Raw genomic sequence first — 24,587 nt, forward strand, 5'->3', positions numbered from 1 at the left:
AAACTCGATATTACTGAGAGTGACTTTGAACTAACTTCTGATCCTCCTGCCTCCACCACCCAAAATGCTGGGAGAACTGATGTGTGCCACCACATCTGACAACTAAACTTCTCTGGGTGCTTTTCTGATCCCCACCAGCATGGCGTCTTCCTAAGAGTCTCCCTCAACAGGGCCTGACATTCACATTATTCTTCAAGCTTCCTATTGGACTCCTCAAGACCAGACCTTTGTTTTGCAAAAGGGGCTTCTGGAAAATCCAGACTCCACCCCGACCCCCATCTCATCTCCCCAGCCACACCCTTTTTCATCAAAAATCTTGGCCCCCTCTGGGCTGTTAACTCTCAAATTACAGGTCTGTTCTGCCTTTCACTTGGAGCCCAGTAAGAATCTATGCCTATTTCTGCCCAAAGCTCTGGGCACTCCGAGCTGCTGTGTCAGTGAAATATAGTAGGACGGTGGGTAGGAAGCAGGATCTGGGGTCTGACCGTGGTCAAGCGCCGCAGAGAGCTGAACCTCTCCTCCCACGCCGCAGCCGCTTTTCGGAAGGCCTCGTGTCGCCGGATAAGCTGCTCCACCTCATCCACACTGCTGCCCAGCTCCCGGCTCTGCAGGAGCGGCTCCTGAGCTGTCAGCCAGGCGTCAGCCACCACGGCCTCCTGAGCAAACTGGTGTACCTCCAGCACTGGGGACAGGCACAGGAGATGAGGCACTAGGAGAGCCTCAGATCTTTCCCTAGAGCGAGGGCTATGGTTCTCTAGCCTCCCATACCCTTGGGCTACTCCCAGTCCAGCCTTAAGAGTAATGGAGACTAGGCTGTTTTAAAATATACAATGAATTTATTGTGTGTGTATGACGATGCTTATATGGTATCTAGGTCTCCCCTTTCACAAAGGAGGTGACAGGAACCAAACTCTGGTCATCAGGCTCGGCACCAAGTGACTTTACTTCCTGAGCAGTCCCTCTACTGTAGGGACAGGGGCTATCTTGTCTCTTTGAAACAGGGTGTCATGGGGCAATAGGAAGGCGCCAACACATTCAGTTTTACGAGGTTTTAGATGGAGCCCAGGGCTTCATGCATGTAAGCAAGCACTCTATCAGCTGGGACACACACACACACACACACACACACACACACACACACACACAGACTCTGGGGATATTTCTAAAGATACCCAGTGATCTGCCCTCAGGGTTGGTTCTGAAGACCCAAGGTTGTGTGCAAAGCATGCTCATGTCACTTGTGACCCTCTGCCCTTGGCTGGACATTCTGAAATATGCCTCTTGGGTCCCTTGATCTAGGCCCTTACTCACTCTGTTGCAGCCACTCCCAGTGCCGGTCCCACTTCTCCGACACCTCCTCCTTCCGGCTTCCCAGCTTGTCCAACTGTGCCTGGATCTGGGGATGTGTGGGTCGTCGGTGAGCAAGGAACCGGGGTATACAAAAGGTAGGAGCAGAGAAGGACCCCTCCCAACCATTCCCATGTTTCTCCCCCACCTCATCAGCCATGGCACTTTTGTTGAGTAATAGAGAACGCCCCAGCTCCTGGCAGGCTGTCAGCTCAGGCACACGAGCCTCCAATTCTGTCTTCAGGCCCTGGTGGTAGTTCATAAGCACCTCCACGGATGATACATCCCTGTAGTGGGCAGGGGACAGGGGACAGGGACCTAAGCTGCATGCAGCACTGTCAGCCTGACCCTTAGACGCAGCTCCCGCTGAGCACAGATCCTTGACACTGGTGTTCTACAGCGTTTCAGGACGGCAACCTTGACTGACCAAGTTCTGAGGGGCCAGGGTCTTCCTAAATTCAGTGCCATACTTTTGCTTCAGCACATCTAGGATTTCAAGTCTTCCTTCCTTCCTTCCTTCCTTCCTTCCTTCCTTCCTTCCTTCCTTCCTTCTCTCTTCTTCCAACAGGGTCTCCTGTGACAGGCACATGCAGGCCTAGGACATGCTATGTAGCTAAAGATGACCCTGAGCCCCTGGTATTCCTGCTTTCGTCTTATCCCCCAAGGGTGGAGATGACAGTTGTGCACCTCTGCGTCTAGTTTTTAAAAACTTGAAAAAAAATGTTGTGTTTTTAGTATTTTATGTGAGGTCTCATGTAGTGCAACTGTCCTCAAACTCTTTATGTAGTGAAGGGTGACACTGATCTCTCTCCCTCTACCCTCTCAGTGTTGGGATGGCAATCGTGCGCCACCAGACCTGGCTTTTATTCCACACTGGGGATGCGACCCAGGGCCTCCTGCATGCCAAGCAAACACTACCAATTGAGCTACAGCCTCAGATCTTTTGTTTGCGGTAGGCAGGGTCTTGCTAAGTTACCTCACTCTTGCACTGAACTCTTTCTCCTGCCTCAGCTTCCTGAGTGTCTGGGTTGAGAGGCCTGTGCCACCAGGCCGAGCTCAGGTCTGGCTTCTGCTGGACCCAGAACTATTGTGCGGGACACTAAGTATGTATCCACAACAGTACGTGGCGGGGCACCTGTCGGGCCACTCGGGTTTCCTGTCGTGAAGGGGTTGTTGGGGGTCTGGAAGTGGGTTAAGGAGCACCTGGGTTTGTCAGCTGCCCCGATCTGGCCCGCGATGCCGTCCATCCAGGAGAGCAAGTCTCGGGCCTGGCTGTGGAAGCGCAGGGCGTCAGCCGTGGAGCTGACGTGCAGACGAGCATCCTCACAGGCTGCCAGCAGCTCCTTCCAGCCCTGCAACACCTCCTGCTCACGGCTGGCGATGGCCTCTGCGTGCTCGCCCGCGTACACAGTCCGCAACTGGGCCGCCCCTTCCTGCAGCTGCCGCACCTGAGGGACAAGCCAGGTCATGCACCGGTCCTGCGCGGGCACAGGCTCCGCCCTCTTATTCATCTTACTTGACTCAGCCTCCACCATCACCTCTTTCCCATCTCAGTGGTCTAGGGTCATTCTTTTCTCCTTCCCCTGCTCCTATAACTCAGGCTCCTCCCTTTACTCCGCCCCTTTGGCCCAGCGTCTCCTCTCTTCCCTTCCACAATCCAGATCCCCCTCTTTGGACTCTTCCCCACCGGTGTGGTCAAGGCTCCGCCTCCTTTCTTCCCCAAGACTCCTAAGACTCGCAGACTTCTCAAAGACTCATTACCACCCTTAGGCCTTGCTGCCTGGTCCTTTCCGGACTTACCAGTGCTCTGGCTTTTCTTCTGAGAACTCTATCTGCCAGGTCCATCTACTGATTCACCTTTCCCTTCTCTCAGAGCCCTCCGATATTCCCAGGAGCCCTCTTTCCACCCTGATGTCCATTTGATGAATTTTTTTTTCTATTCCATTTATATCACGACTACTAGTTTCCTACCAGTTTCCAAATAAGTATTCAAAAAAAATTTTTTTTGAGACAAGGTCTCACTGTGTACTCAAGGCTAACCTCAAACTCCAGATCTGCCTGGGATTACAGGAAGTATGAAGTTACATCTGGCAGGCCATCGGAAAAAACTTGTTTTTGACACAAGGTCACACTCTGTAGCTCAGGCTGACCTCGAACTCTTGACAAGCCTCCTGTCTCAGCCTCCCAAGTGCTAAGGTTTCAGGCATAAGCTACCTTGCTCAGCTTAGATCATTTCTGATAGAGGCAGGTCAGGCTGGTCTACATAACATGTCTCAAAACAACCAGAATTTCACAATGAGACTTTAGAAAAAAACAAAAGCAAAACAAAAAACAAACAAACAAAAAACTGTAAGGACTGGAGAGATGGCTCAGTGGTTAAGAGCACTGGCTGCTCTTCCAGAGGTCCTGAGTTCAAATCCCAGCAACCACATGGCGGCTCACAACCATCTGTAATGGGATCAGATGCCCTCTTCGGGTGTGTCTGAAGACAGTGACGGTGTACTCATATATAAAATAAATAAATCATTTTTAAACTTTTTAAAATAATAAGTTTCAGCATCCCCACCCCATCTCGACTGGATTTCTTGGCACGGCACAACCAGTCCGCTTTTACTGTGCCGTTTCCTCTTGTCACCAAGCTGCTCTCTGTCCACTGCCTGCCTGCCGATTCCAAGGCAGTTGTTTGCTCAGTGGTCTGCCCTCCCACTCACCACCCCACCTGCGACACGAGGAGCTGCAGGTCGTGCTCAAAGGCTCGCAGGGTCCGCTGCATGGAGCTAGCGCTGGGTCTGGGCTCAGGTGGTGCCGTCAGGCGGGGCAGCCTCCTCCGCTTCTCCTCGATCTGCCCTTGAAGCTCTCGGGCATCACTGAAGAACTTATGCAGCTCCCGAGAGGCAGCAAGCAGCTGGGCCCGAGTGCCCATGAGCTCCAGCAGTTCAGCCCAGGCCTCGTTCAGCCCGTCCTTCCACTCAGCCATGGTGGCCGCTGCTGTGTGGCCACACTCAATCAGCTCGTCCACCATCTGGTTTACTGCTGCCAGCCGCTCCCGCCCTGCGGTTCCTGTCTCACTGGCGAACTCTGAGAATTTCTCCTGTAGCACCTGGGATTGGGACATGAGATGGGGAGGAGAAAGTGGGTGACAGTGCCCCTCCAACCTGTTACCATGTGACAGGTACAAATGGTAATAAGAGTCATCCCTATAATAAAATATTATCTAATAGTTCTTGGCCATTTTGTGGCAATAATATAATGTTAAAAATATGATATGTAGTATTAATAACTAACACCATGCTAGGCATCAAGTGTACCATGCCTGGGTTTGTGTGTGTGTGCATGTGTGTTTGTGTTCGTGTGTGTGTGTGTGTGTGTGTGTGTGTGTGTGACAGGGTCTCAGATTGCCAAGGCTGTCCAAAACTTACTATGCAGCCAAAGATAACTGGAACTCCACCTGCACTCACCTTCTCAGGCGCCATGAGTGCTTTAGAATATATGAATAATTGGGATTCAAGGCATGAGGTGGGGTAATTAGAAAGGAAACTCAGAGACCTACATACACAGTAGCTACTAGTACTGTTGACATGTGGGGGTTTGAACGATCATGGCCCCTTTAGGTCTCCAGTTGGTGGAACTATTTGGGAAGGATCAGGAGGCGTGGCCTGATGGGAGAAGGTGTGTCACTGCGGACAGACTTTGAGGTTCCAAAAGACTTGGATCACTCCCAGCGTGCCTCTCTCTGCCTCTCACTTTTGGATCAAAATGTGAACTCTTAGCTGTTCCTGCCACCCTATCCATCATGGACTCCAACCCTCTGAAACTCTAAGTCCAACTAAACATTTTCTTTCATTAATCATCTTGGTCCCAGTGTTTTGCCATCATAACAGAAAAGTAAAGGCATGGCATTTGTAAGAATCCTCACCGACACATGTTCAAAGTCCTGGCCCAGCTCTGGTGAACCAGCTACCACCTCCTTCTCGGCTATCCAGTGTTCCAGCTCGTCCACCTGGCGGCTGAGCTGGTATAGCCAGTACTGCTGTTCCAGGCTCACCCTGCGCTCTTCACCCAGCTCCTTGAGCGCCACATAGAGGCGATCCACCTGGGACTGTCGACGGCTGATCTGCTCACTGATGGTGGAGATAGGGGAATAAGAGAGAGCCCTCTGAGACTTCTGGGAGCACCTGTAACCTCCCCCTCCTAAGACAGGGCTGTTTCCTCCTGAATCTCTGCCAGGGTCCTATCTCTTAAGATTCCCCTTGGTGGGGCTGTTTTTTTAAAGTCTCACACAGAGTCAGCCTGGAGCTCACTGCTATAGCAACAATGTGATACTAAAAATAATATAGTAACACAGTGCTGATAACTAACATTGTACTAAGCTAAGCACCGAATCCACCATTAATGAATATATAATTCAATATATATATATATATATATATATATATATATAATTTGCCCCAGGTTGGCCTCCATTTCTCTGTATTCTCTGTGTAGCCAAGGATAACTGGATCTTCTGGTCCCTCAGGACTGCTTCCACAACTGGATACACTCATCCCCGTCCAGCTGTACCCAGCATCTCTTAATGGCTTTGTTAATTCACCCTTTGGCCTCTTGCTGTTGCCCAATGATTGTGGGCAGGGTTCCTAACTCCCTCCCTCATGGTTCAACCAAGAGGTCTACCTTCAGCTTTAACCTCCAGGCTTCTGGACTTGGGTCTTGATCTGTGGTCCCTTCCCAGCCCTGAGCCAAGCCTCCTAGATTCCATGAGGTTACATGATCCAGCTGTGCCAGGAAGGCTCAGCCCCACCTACAATCTGATCTCAGCACTCCAGTTTTTTCAGTCCTCCCAAACATCTCTCTCTCTCTCTCTCTCTCTCTCTCTCTCTCTCTCTCTCTCTCTCTCTCTCTCTCAAGCTCTTACTATGTAACCCATTCTGGACTGGAACTCTATTGACCACACTGGCCTCAATTTGCAGCAATCCCCTTGCCTCAGCCTCCTGAGGGCTGGGAATAAACGAATGTTCCATCAAGCCTAGGTCTAGTACTCCTACCTCAATCCTAGCCATAGATGGACCCTTCTCTCCGAAATGGCCTTGTCCCTGCCCTGTTTGGTCCCGTCCCACCCTCCCACCTGTCTGGGTGTCCCATTTCCAGTAGCGCCCGGCACTGGCGTGACAGCTGGGCAATGCTTTCTTCATAGTTCTCCACTCCCTGCTCCAGTTGCAGATGCTTCTTGAGCAGCTGCAGAGTGCTTTGTTCATCCTGGGGGCACAAGGCACCTGTGATGAGTTTGCAGAGGACGGGCCCCTGTCTCCAGCGTCCCAGAACCCCCGAACCCCTGTTCCGGGCGCACCTTGCCCTTGTCCTCACTCATCATGAGCAGCTCCTGCTCGCCCAGCCATGCCTCCACCTCAGCCACGTCAAAGTAGTACTGTTCCACCTGGAAGGCGGCGTCCAGCGTCTGCTGCCGCCGTTCAGTGGCTTCCCGCAGTCCGGTCCAGGCGCTCTGCAGCTGCTCCTGGCCGCGGCGCACCGCCTCAGCCTCCGGGCTGCGCAACGAGGCCAGCACGCCCGCGCGCTCCAGCACCTCCTCCAAGCGCGGCCCGTGAGCCTGGATCTCCCGCCTCAGGCCCTGCGGATGAGGCATCGTGTGGAGAGGAGATCAGAGACTCTACCCAATCCTCTCTGCGGCTGGCTGGGCCGCTGAACTGAAAAGGACACTCTCAGATCTCCTGCCACTGGCGGTGTAGCACTCACTCATATCCCAGTGTTGGAAGTGGGAAACCCGGCCCTGACAAACGAAGTGCAATCAATGAGAAAACTGGAGGCTGGCTCTAAAGACTGTACTGTCAAGTTTGGAGATGTTAGACGGGGCCCTTTCGGAGGGCTGCTGGGAGATGCTGTCTTCCTGGACTTACAGCATCTGTCCTATATAAGTCCTGCACATGATCCGGGTACTGAGAAGTGCGGCAGGGTGGGGGAGAGGCTCAGGCACCACATCCCAGCTGAGGATCTATTGGCAGTTTATGGTGGAAAATGGGCCCCATACCCATGCACACCAGAACGCAGGACAGGACTGGAGAGATGGCTCCACGGTTAAGAGCCATCAACTGGGTAGTGAATCCCAGTGGTGCAGGCCTGCAACCCCAAGTTCTCAGGAGGCTGAGGCAAGGGTTGCAAGGTCGAAGGTCAGAGCCTTCCTGAACTATGGAGTAAATTCAAGGTCACACTGGCTGTCCTGGAACTTGTTCTGTAGACCAGGCTGATCTCAAACTCAGATACACCTGTCTCTGCCTCCCGAGTGCCAGGATTAAGCCTGTATTGGGCCCTTAGGGGCTTTTATTAAAGGGTTCGTCCCCTGGGGCTTTGGAAGCATTGCTCTGGGTAAGCTAAGTATTAGTGCATAGAGATTGAGTTAGAGTTCCAGAGACTTTTCAAGGGGTTCAAATCCCATGCTCCTACCTCAAAAGGATTAAGGGTTTGCTTGCTGTTTCTCTCCATTCTCTCCACAACCATCTTTTATTACCTCTAGAACTGGGAAATGAACCTAGGACCTTTGGAAGGCTAAGAAAGCACTCTACCACTGAGCCACGCCCCCAGCCCCTCACTGGGGATTCTAGGCAGGGGCTCTAACACTGAGCCACACCCCCAGCCCCTCACTGGGGGATTCTAGGCAGGGGCTCTACCACTGAGCCACGCCCCCAGCCCCTCACTGGGGATTCTAGGCAGGGGCTCTACCACTGAGCCACACCCCTAGCCCTCATTGGGGGATTCTAGGCAGGGGCTCTACCACTGAGCCACGCCCCCAGCCCCTCACTGGAGATTCTAGGCAGGGGCTCTAACACTGAGCCACACCTCCAGCCCCTCACTGGGGGATTCTATGCAGGGGCTCTAACACTGAGCCACACCCCCAGCCCCTCACTGGGGATTCTAGGCAGGGGCTCTACCACTGAGCCACACCCCCAGCCCTCATTGGGGGATTCTAGGCAGGGGCTCTACCACTGAGCCACGCCCCCAGCCCCTCACTGGAGATTCTAGGCAGGGGCTCTACCACTGAGCCACACCCCCAGCCCCTCACTGGGGGATTCTATGCAGGGGCTCTAACACTGAGCCACACCCCCAACTGTTCACTGGAGAATTCTAGGCCTTTACCTACTGAACCATCACCTGACTGACTTCCTGAGGCATTTTTGAGAGGGAGAAGTCCTCTCTGGTTTTGGTAGCAATGGATAAACCCGAATCTGTCGGACACCTTTCATCACCAACTAAAGAGAAGACAGTGACCTAAGAACAAAGTTAACTCAGAAACAACCACAGAAATGAAGTGGAGACTCATGGCAGTCTCTAGATGCACATGGATCTACCTGCTAGTGACATACTTGTGGAATACAAGAGACCCCCCCCCGTGTCTCTCTCTCATCTACTTAGCTAAGTATTTAACTGACTAACTGACCTCTTTTCTAACACTCACATCTGCACAGGCCCTACCTCACTCCCTCGCCTGGCTCAGCTCACCTGGTTCTTTTTGATGTGCTGCTGGACAGCCTGCAAGCCAGTGCCTCGCTCTGTCAGCATGGCCAGCGGCAGCCGCTCTTGAACCCACGCCTGGAGAGAACATAGAGGAGGGTCAGGGAGAAAAGGCACCCAAGGCCGGCTGCCTCCCAACTGGCCTCTGGACCCTTTACACACACCAGTGCCCTTTTTTACCTAAGCAGACTCTTCTTGTGTGACAGTCTACCATCCTGCTCTCTGCTCTTAGGGCAAACTCCTGCTTAGCTTTGGCCTCCAACACGGGTCCTGCTTCCTGGAGTTTCCTTCCCACCGTCCTCACCCCATCCTTCCTCAATGCAGGCATCCTGGCTTCCAGGAAGCCCCGCCCACTTTGAGCTTCTTGGAGCTGTTACAGCTCCTCAGCCACCATTCTGGCCTCAGCCACCCTAAGGCAGGAGTGGGGTGGGAGTGGGGGAAGGGTGTCACTGTCTAGGGACAGGCCTGAGCCCTGTATGCAAAGCAACAGAAAACAGTTGCCTTTGGATACCTGCTGGCCCTAGATCCTCTAGTCTGGTTTGGCCAAGAATGAGTAGAGAGTAAACAAATGAGTTAGTGGATAGGTGACTGAGCAATGAGTATCTGGGAAGATGAATGGAAAGGAATGACGTCAGGGATCAAGACCAATGCATGAAAATGAAAATCCGTGGCCAGGTGTGCTGGGCACAATCACAACCCCAGCACTAGGGAGGTGGAGACAGGAGAATCAAGAAAAGTGCGAAGCCACCTTCGGCTACAGAGCCGGTTTCAAGACAGCCTGAACCTCGTGAGACTGTCTTAAACAGCCAAAGGGGATTGGGGGGGGGGGGGGGGAGAAAGAAAGAAAGAAAGAAAGAAGTTAAGAAGAAAAAGAATTTCATGAGCAAATGGATGGGTGGCTAGAATAAAGGAATGCAGAAGAGAAAAGGACCAAAGAATCCATCTGACCCTGACCCTGGTGCAACCTGGGTTACAGTCACCCTGTGTGGACCGGAATCAATCCCTGGCCCTAAGTCCCGCCCCATTCTCGAGTCCTGGCCCCAGGCTCCTATGTCCCGCCTCACCAGTTCGTCATCCAGGTCGTGTGCCACCTGATGCAGCTCCTTGGATGCCAGCAGCAAGCGGCGACGCTCCTGCAAAGGCTCCAGCAGGCGCACCAGGCGCTCTCCCACCGCGCTCTGCCGCTCGCCCACCAACTCCTTGCTCGCCTGCTCCAGTGGAAGCGCCGCTGTCTGCGCCTGCAGCTCGCCCACCTCTCGACACCACTCCTCCACCTGAGACTCCATAGACTGTGGGAACAGGGGTGTGGTCAGAAGTCCCACTCTTCCTATGGTGACCAGGCACTCATGTGAGCAGATTCTTTCACTCTCCCCTGTTCGGTGCTCCCCGGAAGTACCACACTCTCCCAGCATGAACACACAGGGCTTCTTACCAACCCCTACCTTGGGACTTTCTGCCTTGGGGTGGTGGGTGGAGTCCTCTGCCAGGTATTGTCCTTCCTTGCCAATAAGATTTCAGCTTAAAAGTTACATTCTCACGGAAGCTCAAAGGACCACCCCTCCCACAACGAAAATGAGCTATTCATTGAGGTTGAATGACTCTATTTCAGGTAGGAGGGAGCTTAGGCCCGGAGAAGTAATTTGACTAATGAATCAATCTTGTCAGACATAAAACCAATCACAAAGCTGCAGCAAGCTGGAGGCTGGGGTGTAGCTCTTTGGGATAGGGCTCGCTTGGCTTGCAGAACATCCAGCCTTCCATTCCTCAGCATTCAGGAGACAGAACAGGAGAATCGGGAGTTCAAGGTCAGCCTGGGCTACATGAAAACCTGTCTTTTTTTTTTTTTTAAAGGCTAAGTACACTGGAGAGTTAATATATCTTATAAATGTCATTTGAAATCCCCCAAGATCAATTACTGGGCACAGGCCAAACAACTATCGATTCACCTGGATCCTTTCCTTGAACTTTGTGTTGAAAACTGTTACATATGGGTTAAAGGCTTAAATGGAATGAATAAACCCGTAAATTAGGAGAAGAAAAGCTGCCCAGATGCTTTGAGAGTCTTGGGGAGGGGCTTTCCGAGAATAAAAGTCACTAAGGCAAATAGTTCTAAATCTGGCCACATTGAGACATGTCTGCACTGACCCTGATGTCACAAAGCACCAGAAGGCGAATGACTAATGAAAGAGACATTTCAAAGGCATTTGAACAGGAAGCCATTATTTTAAAAAATTGTTTACACTTACTTGTGTGTGAAGGCACGCGTGTATGCGCCATGCATGACACACAGGGGCCTGTCAGGGGACAACTTGCAAGAGCTGATTCCCTCCTTCTACTGTGTGGCCTAGGGATCAAACTCAGGTCACCAGGCTTGGTGACAAGTGCCCTTACCCATTAAGACCTCTCTCTCTCTCTCTCTCTCTCTCTCTCTCTCTCTCTCTCTCTCTCAGATTTATTTATTTATTATATATAAGTACACTGTAGCTATCTTCAGACACACCAGAAGAGGGCATCAGATCTCGTTACAGATGGTTGTGAGCCACCATGTGGTTGCTGGGATTTGAACTCAGGACCTCTGGAAGAGCAGTCAGTGCTCTTAACCACTGAGCCATCTCTCCAGCCCAACACATCTCTTCTTAAGATTTATTTATATTTTTATTTATTTGTATGTGTATTTCTCTGGGTGTACCACATGTGTACAGCTAACAGTGGAGGTCAGAAGAGGGTGTTGGATCCCCTAGAACTGGAGTTACAGGTAGCTGTGCGTTGCCTGATGTGGGTACTGAAACCAAAATTTTATCTTCTAGAAGAGCAGTCTTTTGAAAATTATTTTTTTTTCTTTTTCTTTTTTCTTTTTTTCGGAGCTGGGGACCAAACCCAGGGCTTTGCGCTTCCTAGGCAAGCGCCCTACCACTGAGCTAAATCCCCAACCCCGAAAATTATTTTTTGTGTGAGGTCTTTGTCTGTACATCTCGTGTGTGTTTGTGTGTGTGTAGTGTGTGGTGTGTGTATGGTGTGTGTGTGTGTGTGTGGTGTGTGGTGTGTGGTGTGTGTGTGTGTGTGTGTGGTGTGTATGGTGTGTGAGTGTGTGTGTGGTGTGTGTGTATGTGTGTGTGTGTGTGGTGTGTGTATGGTGTGTGAGTGTGTGTGGTGTGTGGTGTGTGTGTGTGTGTGTATGGTGTGTGTGTGTGTATGTGTGTGGTGTGTGGTGTGTATGTGTGTGTGTGTGTGTGGTGTGTGGTGTGTGTATGGTGTGTGTGTGTGTATGTGTGTGGTGTGTGGTGTGTATGTGTGTGTGTGTGTGGTGTGTGTATGGTGTGTGAGTGTGTGTGGTGTGTGGTGTGTGTGTGTGTGTGGTGTGTATGGTGTGTGAGTGTGTGTGTGGTGTGTGTGTATGTGTGTGTGGTGTGTGAGTGTGTGTGTGGTGTGTGAGTGTGTGTGGTGTGTGGTGTGTGTGTGTGGTGTGTGTGTGTGGTGTGTGAGTGTGTGTGTGGTGTGTGTGTATGTGTGTGTGTGGTGTGTGTGTATGTGTGTGTGTGTGGTGTGTGTGTGTGTATGTGTGTGTGTGTGTGTGTGTGTGTGTGTTACCCTTGTAGGAGAGAACAGAGCATCGGATCCCCTAGAACTGGAGTTGCAGACAGTGTGATTTGAATGGAGAATGGCGCCTTTACGTTCCTATTACTTGAATACTCAGTCCTCAGTTGGTAGAACTGTTTGGGAAGGATTAGGAGGTGTGTCCTTGCTGCTGGAACTGTGTCACTAGGGGTGGCTTTGGGATTTCAAAAGCACACATCAGACCTTTCCTCTGCCCTGCATATGGATCAGTTGTAAACCCTCAGCTACTGCTCCAGTACTGTATCTGCCTGCTTGCCTGCTGCCAGGATCCCCCCATTATAGTCATGGCCCCTACTACCCTTTGAACCAGGAGCACCCCCTCCCCCAATAAATGCTTGATTTTTATAAGTTGCCCTGGCCATGATGTCTTATCACAGAAATACAATAGTAGCTAAGACAGACATCATGACTCACATGTGTCCTGAGAACTGAGCCTGGGTCCTCTACAAGTGCAGTTGAATCACCTTTCTGGCCTCCTCCCCCTTTCCATCCCTCCCCCTCTCCCACGCTCTAAGGCAGATTTTCAAGTAGCTGAGGCAGGCTTCAAACTCACTATATAGCCAAGATGATCTTTTCCTTCACCTCTCAAATTCTGGGGCATCACCGTGACAGGTTAAAGCTAGTTCCTTTAAAACACTTGGAGACAGGGCTGGAGAGATGGCTCAGAGGTTAAGCGCACCGACTGATCTTCCAGAGGTCCTGAGTTCAATTCCCAGCAACCACATGATGGCTCACAACCATCTTTAATAGGATCTGATGCCCTCTTCTGGTGTGTCTGAAGACAGCTACAGTGTACTTATATAAATAAATCTTTTAAAAAAAAACCCACCAGGCATGGTGGTGTACACCTTTAATTCCAGCACTGGGAAGGCAGAGGCAGGCAGATCTCTAGGAATTGAGGTTAGCCTGTTCTGCAAAGCGAGTTCCAGGACAGCCAGGGCTGTTACATAAAGAAACCTTGTCTCAGAAAACAAAAAACAAAACTTAAAAAATAAAATAAAAATTAAACACTCAGAGGTTCCCTCCACACATCCTCAAACCTCCTCTGCTCCCTTCTCTTTGTAACAGTAGCCACCCGTGAGCAGGTAATTACAAAGCCTTGCTTCTCTTTGCAGATGGTCTTTCTTTCTCTGTATCCCTGACTGGCCAGGAGCTCCTAGGTGATCCTCCTCCTCCTGCCTCCCTCAGCCGGGATTCCAGATGCACGCCCTGATGTGAAGAATGGTCCTCACTCCTGTGGTTCTCAAATTACTGCCCAGCTTCTAGAATGTGAGCCTCCTGGGCACCGCCAGGCCTGCTCTACTGCTCTATACGAGGTGTCTGGAACAGTGTCTGGCACACAGTAGGCCTATCTTCTGATGTGTGGAACAAATGAAAGCACACTATCTGCAGGAGTGGAGAGGTGGCTCAGTGGTTAGAACCAATGGCTGCTCTTCCAGAAGAGCTGGATCCGACCCCCAGCATCCACATGGTGGCTCACAACCGTCTGCAACCCCAAGTCACAGGGATTCAGCTTCCTCCCTGGCCTCCTCAGGTACAATGCATGCTTGCAACAATAGGTGCACACATGTGCAGGTTTTTTAAAAAAATATTTAAAAACAAATGATAGAAATGAGGAAAACTGTCCCGGACAGAAATGGCCAGTAGGTGAAAATGGACAGCAGACATGAGAGGAAATATGTAAGAAGATGCCTAGTGCCATTGATGGGCAGGAAACGTGTAAATTAATAGATGACATCCTTTTTTAGCCGAGTGTAAAAACTGAATAATATGTCCTGTTGGCAAGGACGGGGACACTCAGCCGCCACCAGGCGCTGTGTGAATGGGCAGATCCTTTTAGAGGCCAATCTGGCAGCTTCCCCCAAAGCAAACAGTGTGCAGAGCTCAAGAGACATGGCACCTATACTCAGAGAAGTTTGCCCGCAGGTTCCCTCTAGCAGAGTTTACAAGGAGAGGAAAATTGGAAACAACCTCAGGGTCCATTAAGAATCAGATGGTGGTGGGGCTGGGGATTTAGCTCAGTGGTAGAGCGCTTACCTAGGAAGCACAAGGCCCTGGGTTCGGTCCCCAGCTCCGAAAAAAAGAACCAAAAAAAAAAAAAAAAAGAATGAGATGATGGGTGCTGGATGGCTCAGTGGTTAAGTGCGCATTCTGATTTTTTTTCCCAGAGGACAGAGTTTGGTTCCCCAGTCCCATGATAGGTGAATCACAAGCACCTGTAACTCCAGCCTTAAGGGAATAGGACACCTCTGGCCTCCATGGGCATCTGAACTCACTGCACCACCACAAAATAAGAAAAGTGGATATGGCTCAGCACAAAGAATGGCCCTGAGTTTGAAGCCCCTGAACCCATGTAAAGCTGGGCACAGTAGTGCATATTTGTAAACCCAGTACTCCCAAAGAGGGATGGGAGTTGGAGATCAGAGGATCCTGGGGAGCTTGTGGCCCAGCAAGCCGGGTGTACTGAGCAGTAAGAGCATAGGTCTGCCTGACACAGGTGGAGGGCGAGGACACCACCTGAGCGATCCTCTGACCTCCACATATTTGCCGTGGCATACATACACCTGTGCTTACACACAGGGACACACACACACACACACACAGAAACACATACAGGGACACATAAACAGGGACACACAGAGAAACATACACAGGGACACACACACTATAGGAACACCCCCACACAGGGATACACACACACACGGACACACACACACAGGGACACACACACAAAAACAACACAGGGACACACACACAGAAAAAGACACAGAAACACACACAAGAACACACACATGAAGGGACACAGACAAGAACACACAGGGACACACACACACAGAAACACACACAGGAACACCGCACACACAGGGACACACACAGGGACACACACAGGGACACACACACACACACACACACACACAGAGATAAAAGGTAAGGTGACATACATCTGTCACTCCAGCCTTGAGGGGATAAAGGTCAGTAGCTCATGCTCATCTACACAGCAAGTTTGAGGCCAGCCTTGGCTACATGAGACTCTGTCTCAAAGCTAATAATACAAGGAAGAAATAGTTAAAGAAACCTTCCAGAGTGTGCAGTAATAGGCAGGAGTGACCGAGCAGAGGAAAAAGCAATTTGGAGCCCTTCATATGATATGTGTTTGTAGTGAATTGCACATGGATAAAAAGCCCCTGGAGTAAACAAGAAATTCACAACAGATGTCACCTACTGGAGGGATGCGAACCCACAGAATGAAGAACAGGGCTGGGGGAGATTTGCACATAGAATTTCTTCATATGGTTTTTGATGTCTGAACCATGAAATTTTATTTATTCAAAAATTTAAATTAAGCATGAAAACCAAATAAAATGAATAAAATGAAGATGCTAAGGAAAACATGTACCCATACGGGACACACTCGAGATTCACAGAGAAAGAAAGGTCTGGAAGGATACATTGTAATGGAGCATTGAGCTTCCTTTGGGAGCACGGGGCTGGGAGTGGGCGGGAGGGGGAGACTTTAGGTTTTTACTGATGATTTCTAGGTTAATGAGATATTTCACCAAAAATGTGCTTACACAGTGCTTGTCTGATTCCAAACAGACAACAGAGAAGAAAACAGAGCAATAATAAAACTAAGAGGTAACAGATTAAAGCAAAACACTGCAACACAAGCCTCGGCTCGAGAGCTAACACTCCTTTCTTCCCCTTCTCCTCCTCGATTTCTGTCTTTTTTTTTTTAAGCTTCTTTTACTTATTGATTTATCATCCCCCTCCCTGCCCCTCCCAGTCACCCCTTTGTCCTTTGTCCTTTAGAATATAGTTCTTTTTTTTTTTTTTTCCTGGAGCTGGGGACCGAACCCAGGGCCTTGCTCTTCCTAGGTAAGCGCTCTACCACTGAGCTAAATCCCCAGCCCCGCAGCCAGTGCTCTTAACCAATGAACTATCTCTCCAGCCCCCTGCAATTATTTTTTTAATGAGGAAAAACTCCGATCATACTTTTGTGTGTCTAATGATCCTTGTAATTTCAGGATAGGATCCTTGTAACGCATCTCGGTTGGTGGAGGGCCTGCCTAACATGCATAGAACCCTAGCATCAATCTCCAGCACCTCAAAAACTGCATGCCTGGAGATGATGCAAGAGGGCTGGAGAGATGGCTCAGAGGTTAAGAGCACTGGATCTTCATCCAGAAGACCCAGGTTCTATTCCCAGCACGCACATGGCAGCTCACAACTGTCTGTAACTCCAGTTCCAGTTGTTCCAACAGCTTCACATTAGACATAAATGTAGGCAATATGTGCGTATGAAAGAGAGAGGGGGAGGGGGATAGAGAGTCTGGTGTCCAAGGTCATCCTTAGTTACATCAAGAGTTTGAGACCAGCTTGGGCTATGTGGGGTCCCATGCGAGCAAGGTAAGGGCTAGTATACTTGGAACCATTCACCATCCTTCACAGACAAAAGGGGTCTAACAACTAAGTATTCAGAGTAAATGGGAGAGAGAAATGTCAGCTCCATTTCTGGCCATGGGGTCACTGGCTGGTGTTGAAGGGCTCTCGGCAGGAAGCTGGAGCTTACTCATATCAATCATTTCAGGCTGCCTTTGTAAAGTTTGGTGTATGTGTGCATGTGTGAATTTCTGTATGCATGTGTCTGAGACAGTCGCTTTATCATATTATATGATATATATGATATAGTCACTATGTCATATTATATGTGTTTGTGTGTGTGGTAGATACATGCATGGATACATACATGCATATATACATACATACATACATACATACATACATACATAGAGGTGGGAATGCACATGTGCCATGGGGAGCATGTGGAAGTCAGAGGATGACCTCAGGTGTCAGTCCCAGGTTCAATTCTCAGCACCCACATGGCAGCTCACAACGTCTGTGAATCCAGTTGCGATGGATCTGACCCCCTCGCACTGTTGCACGTAAAAAAAAATTTGAATAAATTATTTTTAAAAATTACCAGCGGGGCTGGGGATTTAGCTCAGTGGTAGAGTGCTTACCTAGGAAGCGCAAGGCCCTGGGTTCGGTCCCCAGCTCCGAAAAAAAAAAAGAACCAAAAAAAAAAAAAAAAAAAGAGCACTGGCTGCTTTTCCAGAGGTCCTGAGTTCAATTCCCAGCAACCACATGGTGGCTCACAACCATCTGTAACAAGATCTGATGCCCTCTTCCCGTGTGTCTGAAGACAGCTGCAGTGTCCTCATATACACAAAATAAAGTCCTTTTAAAAAACTGCAAATTCAGCTGGACATGGGTGGTACACACCCACAATCCCAGCACATGGGCTGTATAGCCTGGGCTACAGTCTCAAGAAAAAAGAAGGGTGGGCTGAGATAGCCTAGTGGGTAAATGGTCTGATTCTAATTCCCAGATCCTACAGTGCAAGGAGAAAACTGTTTTTAAGAAAAAAAAATTTTTTTTCAAAAAAAAAGAGGGGTGGAGGGATAGAAATCTGCATCTTATGGTACATATATTATATCACTTTCCCAAAAGCCATTAAAGTTCAAAGAGAGACAGGAAGGAAGGAAGGAAGGAAGGAAGGAAGGAAGGAAGGAAGGCAGGCAGGCAGGCAGCTGGAGGCGTGGCTCAGCAGTTAGCAGCTCTCGCTGCTTTTGCAGAGGACCAGAGCTCAGTTCCCAGGACTCACATCAGGTAGCTCAAAAGCAACTGGAGGAGAAAGAGGAGGAGGAAGAGAGGGTGAGGAAGAAGAGGAAGAAAAGAAGGAGGAGAGGGAGCAGGAAGAGAATGAGCAGGAGAAGGAAGAGAAAGAGGAGGAGCAGGAGGAGCAGGAGGGGCAGGAGGGGCAGGAGGGGCAGGAGGGGCAGGAGGGGCAGGAGGGGCAGGAGGAGCAGGAGGAGCAGGAGGAGCAGGAGGAGGACGGAGCAATGTCAGCTCTCTGGAGGCAGAGGGCTGTGGGTCTCTGTGTGTTCAAGGCCAACTTGATCAGCACATTGAGTCTCAAGCCCTCTGGAGCTACCTAGTACGTTGCTTTATCAAAAGAAGAAAGAAGGGGCGGGAGAGCTGTCTTCCAGAGAACCCGGGTTCAATTCCTAGCACCCATATGGTATCTCACAACTCCAGTTGCAGGGGATCAGACATCCTCACCCAGACATACACGAAGGCAAAAGACCAATGCAAAATGGAAATAGATAAATCATTTTTAAAAGGATAGAAAATAGATGCAACAGAAGGAAGAAGGGACAGGGTTTTCTCTGAAAACGTAACCTGGACCTCAAGCCCTCACCCTCCTCGTCTCCTTCCTACTTGGATCCACTGTGCTCCCGTCCCAGCTCCCAGTTTCAGAAACGGAAGCCCAGAGTAAAACCCGCAGGAGGCAGAATTTGAACTCAGCACCGAAAGACCAAAGGCCCAGATGCTCACCACACTTTTCATATTCGGACAATGTGACCCATGCCTTGGTCACTGTGGTAGAGTGGAGGCTTGAATCTAAAGCAGGAACCAGGACTCTTGCCTTCAGCCATGCTATGCTAGTGGCAGAAACAGTGGGTGAGGGGAGGGGTGAGGAGTGGGTGTCCTTGGGTGGGAGAACCCTGCACAGGAAATGAGCTTGGTGAGGGGGTCCTTAGGGACGTGGCTATGTAGCGGCAATGCCCACACTGCATGTCCCCTGCTTACCCCCCCCCCCCCCACAGCGGCAGGACAGCAGGAGCCTAAATAGCTGAGCCAGACCAGCTGGCTAGGCCCCTGAGGGCTAGCACTCTACCATCTGGTCTCTCAACCAGAAAGGACAGTTGGGCAAGAGGCTCTGAAACAGGACTCTGGGTCACGTGGCCCGGTCCTGGGAGGAGACATGCCTGCCGCTGCAGCGGCTGAGGAGGGGACACAAAGGCAACGCGAGGTCAAAAGAGGGCAACGAATGGAGCTGTTTTGTTTATTTGTTTTTGTCTTGTTTTTGAGACACGGCCTCATGTAGCCCAGGCTGCTCTGAAACTCATTAAGTAGCCCAGGCTAGCCTCCAGCTCTTGGCACTCTTCTTTGCTCAGCCTCCCAAGTGCTAAGATTCCAGGTGTGAGCCACCATGCCTGGCAGAGATGGAAAATTCAGAGACCGAGCAGAACGGTGCGGGGTTGGGGGGGTGGGGGAGGGCGGGGAGCGGGAGCAGGGTGGGGGTTTGGGGTGAGGAGCAACAGAGAGAGGAGAGCGAGAGGTTCCCCAGTATTCATGCCAATCTGGATGGCGGCTCTGGCCCTCCCTCTGTCAGACACCCTGTGCTCAGCTCCCAGGCAGGGCCCAGGGAACAAACAGCAAGACTTTGGGAGGTGCCTCCCACCCTCTCGGGGAGGCCCAGCTGGGCTCCATCTGGAGGCCAGAGCCCACATCCGTCTCGAGCGCCCCCTGATGGGGAAGGAGCCCCGGAGTCCCGTTCTGTATTTTCTCTGTATTTTATCCTGTTTTCAGCCTTTCGTGATCTTACTGTGTATCTCCAAGCTGTCCTGAACTTCCTTTGTAGACCAGGCTAGCCTCGAATTCACTGCCTCTTCCTCCTGAGTGCTGGGATTAAAGCTGTGCACTGCCACACCTGGCCTGTCTCTGATTTTGTTTTGTTTTGGTGTTGTGTGAGGTAGGGTCTCATGGAGCCCAGGCTGGGCTCCGTTTCCTACATAGCCAAGGCTGATCTTGAGCCCCTGATCCACCTGTCTCTACTTCCCAAAGCGCTGGGACTGCAGGTGTGTGCCACCACCCCCAGGAGGTCATACTCCATCAGGCGTGGCCAACAAGGACACGAGCACAAGCTTGCTTCAAGGCAAAGGCCCACCACTGCAGACTCCAAGTGTGGCAGTGCTGGCCTCGGCCAGGGCTCAGGAAACAGCTCTGCTGTTGGGAGGGAGCATCGTCACCAGAAGCACTCAGGCACAAAAGAGAGCCCAGAGTGTCTAGGTTTAGCGCCATATGCTACCCCTAAATACATTTTTAAAAAGCCACATGACGAGTAGATGTCCCCAGTGGGATCTGAACAGAGACGTGAAGTAATTGTCATCAAATAATGTAATTAAAGTTGGAGAGGAAACTAACCCGGGGCGTTTTTTTCTCTCACTTCTCATTTTTGTTTTTGAATCAGGGAATCATGTAGCCTAGGCTAAACTTACAGGCATTCTCCTGCCTCAGCCTCGAAAGTGCTAGGATTTGTGTCGTTACTGCTGACTCTTTCATAGCTTTCTGTCGTTTTGAGACAGAGCCTCACAGAGCTGTGGCTGGCCCCCACCTCACTCTGTAGCCCAGGATGACCATGCACTCCTCCTTTGCACCTCCAAAGTGCGGTGACTACAGGGGTGCATCACCTCCACTCCTGGACATATGTTTTTTTTTCTTTTCTTTTTTTTTTTGGAGCTGGGGACCGAACCCAGGGCCTTGCGCTTCCTAGGCAAGCGCTCTACCACTGAGCTAAATCCCCAACCCCTGGACATGTTTTTTGTTTGTTTGATTTCACAGTGTTGAGGATGAAACCTTAGATATCGAATATACTGGGCCCCAGCCCCCAAAATAACTTTTTTTTTAATTTAAAAATGTTTTAGTGTCAGGCATGGTGACCCACACTCTTAACCCCAGCACTGGAGAGACAAAGACAAGTGGATCTTTATGAGTTTGAGGCCAGCCTGGTCTACATAGTGAATTCCAACCCCGCCAGGGCTACATGTGAGACCCTGTCTAAAATAAGTACATAAATAAATAAACAAACAAATAAAAACCCATAAAAATGCTGGTTTTGGGTTGGCGGAGATGGCTCAGTCGGGGAACTGCTTGCCGCACGTGCATGAGGACCTGAATTCAAATGACCAGCTTTCTCCAAAAGAAGGTGGGCACGGCAGTGTGGGCCAATAATCCTAACAATGGGGAGGCAGAGGCAGGAGGATCCTTGGAGCTCAAGGGCCAGCCAAGGACCAGCCAGTCTAGTGAACTTGGTGAGCCCCAGGTAGAGTGAGTGAGAGGCCCCGTCTCAAAAAAACAAAAAGGGGCTGGAGAGATAGTTCAGTGGCTAAGCACATACACCGCTCTTCCCGAGGACCAGAGTTCAATTCCCAGTGTTGTTCACATGGCAGGTGGCTGAGCAATCTGTAACTGAAGCTCCAGGGGATCCGATACCTCCAGCCTCAGGCATCCACAGACACGGCCGGCACAGACTCATACAGAGACACATGCACATGATTAAAATAAACAAGTTTTAAAAATAAAACAAAACAAAAAATGGACAGCCTTTGACCTCTGGCCTCTACACACACACACACACACACATGCACACACACACACATACACACACACACAAATACACACGCATATACATGCACACATATACACCATGCAAAAAATCAAAACAATGGGTTTTGCTATACTTTCAAATGCATATACATGTGTATACATGCATATTTCATACAGTCACACATGTGTACTTCAGTCATAATCTCAATCTATTACTTTCCCTTGTTCCAACCTCCTATTGACCTATTAATCAATTGACCTATTAACCTATTGACCTATTAAACAGCTGATCAATTTCTACCCAGACTGGCTTGAAACCCACTCTGTAGCAGAGATGGCTTTGATCTCCTGGTCTTCCTTACTCCGCCTCCCAAATCCCAGCCTACAGGTGTGGGCCGCCAAGAGAACTCCCACACATTTTAACTCCCAACTGTGAAGGGGCAGTCAGTCTGCAGATACCTTATGAGTTTCACCTTTTCGTCTTCACAGTGGAGAGGAGGCAGTGTCATCAGTATGTCTACTTTAGCAAAGGGGAAACTGAGGCAAAGAGAGATGAATAATATCCCTGGGCCTCCCTGCACAGCACTGAGTCTCAGCTCTGCAGGCAGCCCAGCTCCAGGCTCCGCCCCTTGACGGTGACCAGCACAGGGTCCTTCCATTGCAGGAAGGAGGCATATGGTACAGCTGCTTCCCCAGTGTGACTCAGCAGGAAAGCAGAAGGGCATTCAAACCCAGGCATGATGGTACAGTCGATAATCTCTACCCACACTCGAGGATTGCCTGGGGTGTGATTCCTGCCTGGCAGGAGTGAGACCCTGCTTCAAAAAACAAACAGGAAACAAAACAAAATCCAAATCAACACCCAAACATGGCCCTGAAAGGGCTTTCCTGTGGGCACCTACTAAAGGATTTGGGGTCGCAGCGTATGGTCAGGCCTGGGGACCCCTGAAACCCTTACAAAGCTTGAGGCAAGCTATTTTTATAAAAGAAATAGTAAGGAGTGAGCTGAGGATTTGACTCTGCTGGTCGAATGTGGGTTTGATTTCCAGCACTGTCTAAGCAAACTGTGACAGCTTCTGCTCGAAGAACCAGTACCTGGGTGGCAAAGAGTAAAGACTCGGAAATCAAGGTTATTCTTAGCTACACAGCTAGTTCAAAACTGGCCTAGGCTACAAGAAGCTACTGTCTGTCTATCATCTATCATCCATTCCATCGACTCACCCACTGTATCAGTTTGTCTGTCTGTCTATGTATCTATCCAGCCAGCCATCAACCCATAGAATCAGTCAGTCAGTCAGTCTGTCTGTCTGTCTGTCTGTCTATCTATCTATCTATCTATCTATCTATCTATCTATACAAACATACATACATCTATCTTTCTACCTATATATGTGTTTGTCTGCTTGCCACAGTGCTATTAGCCTATATTACTGTCATTCTTTTTTTTTTTTCTTTTTTTTCGGAGCTGGGGACTGAACCCAGGGCCTTGCGCTTGCTAGGCAAGTGCTCTACCACTGAGCTAAATCCCCAACCCCCATTCTTTTTTTTTTTAAGGTTTATTTATTTTATATGTACACTGTAGCTGTCTTCAGACACACCAGAAGAGGGCGTCAGAGCCCATTACAGATGGTTGTGAGCCACCATGTGGTTGCTGGGATTTGAACTCAGGATCTCTGGAAGAGCAGTCAGTGGTCTTAACTGTTGAGCCATCTCTCCAGCCCTGTCATTCTTTACAGTACAAGATTTTTCAGAGACCAGCTTTGCAGAGGCAAATGTGAGAAGCCCCTCTCTGTCTCCCACCAGGAAGAGCTATGAGAACAAAAACAGCTTCTACTCACATTTAAATAATGTCCTTTTTACTTATCTATATATCATTTGTGTGTGTGTGTGCATGTGTGTGTGTGTGCATGTGCACGTGTGGTGGCTGTGTATACACATGTATGGGTGCTCACCTCCCTGTGTGCACCTGGAGGTCAGAGGTCAATGTCAAGGGTATCTCCCTCAGTCACCTTCCTCTTCATTTGCTTGAGGTAGGGTCTCAGTGACTCTGGAGTCAGCCAGACCGACTGGCTAGCACTCCCCAGGGAGCCTCCTACTGTCACCTAACCTGCACTGAGATTACAGTGTGCACGGCTGGGCCTAGCTGTTTTATGTGGATCAAACATGGATTCTTGTGCTTGAGCAGCAAACATTTTGCTGAGCCATTTCTTCAGCCCACTTTTTCTGTATAAAAAAATCCACCCATCCCATCCATTCTTTCTTTCTTTTATTTAGTATATATGAAAACACGCGTGCGTGTGTGTGTGTGTGTGTGTGTGTACATGCGTGAGTGTGCATGTACGTGTGTGTGTGTGTGCAGGTGGAAGGACAATGTTATGGGAGTCAGTTCTACCATGTGGATCCCAGGAACCAAACTCACAGTTGTCATGGCAGCACATGACTCTATTGGCTGAGGCATCTCTCCAGCCCCGAGTTGTTCTTTATAGAAGAGAGTTACTACGGATAATTTGTGATAGACTTAGTATGCATTTCAAAGAATCAATAAATATTGAAATTTCTCACTTTTCATATGGTTAATGGTGACAGGCCTAATTGACATAAGCAGAGCTTTTAAAAAGATCTGTATACTTACATAACCATGCTTTTCTTACTAGTCTTTCATTGTAAGTCCTTTGTTGTTGTTGTTCTATGTTTAGGTCTTTGAAGGCATCAAGCAAGTACACTACCACTGAGTCACGCCCCCAGCCCCTCACTGGGGGATTCTAGGCAGGTGTTCTACCACTGAGTCACGCCCCCAGCCCCTCACTGGGGGATTCTAGGCAGGGGCTTTACCACTGAGCCACGCCCCCAGCCCCTCACTGGGGGATTCTAGG

General features: G+C 49.9%; 1 protein-coding gene across 8 annotated transcripts in view; it reads right to left on the bottom strand.

Annotated features, from left to right (window-relative positions):
• Sptbn4 (spectrin, beta, non-erythrocytic 4) overlaps positions 1-24,587 on the bottom strand; it is an 87,592-nt gene that overhangs the window by 8,575 nt on the left and 54,430 nt on the right. For all 8 annotated transcript variants that reach the window (XM_039111540.2, XM_017589120.3, XM_008759141.4 and 5 more), the window contains 10 exons: positions 9,930-10,154; positions 8,854-8,943; positions 6,692-6,970; positions 6,470-6,600; positions 5,264-5,468; positions 4,067-4,447; positions 2,551-2,795; positions 1,496-1,634; positions 1,312-1,396; positions 486-682 (listed from right to left, as the gene is read on the bottom strand). In XM_039111540.2, the coding sequence (XP_038967468.1) occupies positions 486-682; positions 1,312-1,396; positions 1,496-1,634; positions 2,551-2,795; positions 4,067-4,447; positions 5,264-5,468; positions 6,470-6,600; positions 6,692-6,970; positions 8,854-8,943; positions 9,930-10,154 (1,977 nt within the window). The remainder of the gene's footprint in view (positions 1-485; positions 683-1,311; positions 1,397-1,495; positions 1,635-2,550; positions 2,796-4,066; positions 4,448-5,263; positions 5,469-6,469; positions 6,601-6,691; positions 6,971-8,853; positions 8,944-9,929; positions 10,155-24,587) is intronic.

Source organism: Rattus norvegicus, chromosome 1 (genome assembly GCF_036323735.1).
Source record: "Rattus norvegicus strain BN/NHsdMcwi chromosome 1, GRCr8, whole genome shotgun sequence".
Lineage (NCBI taxonomy): Eukaryota > Metazoa > Chordata > Mammalia > Rodentia > Muridae > Rattus > Rattus norvegicus.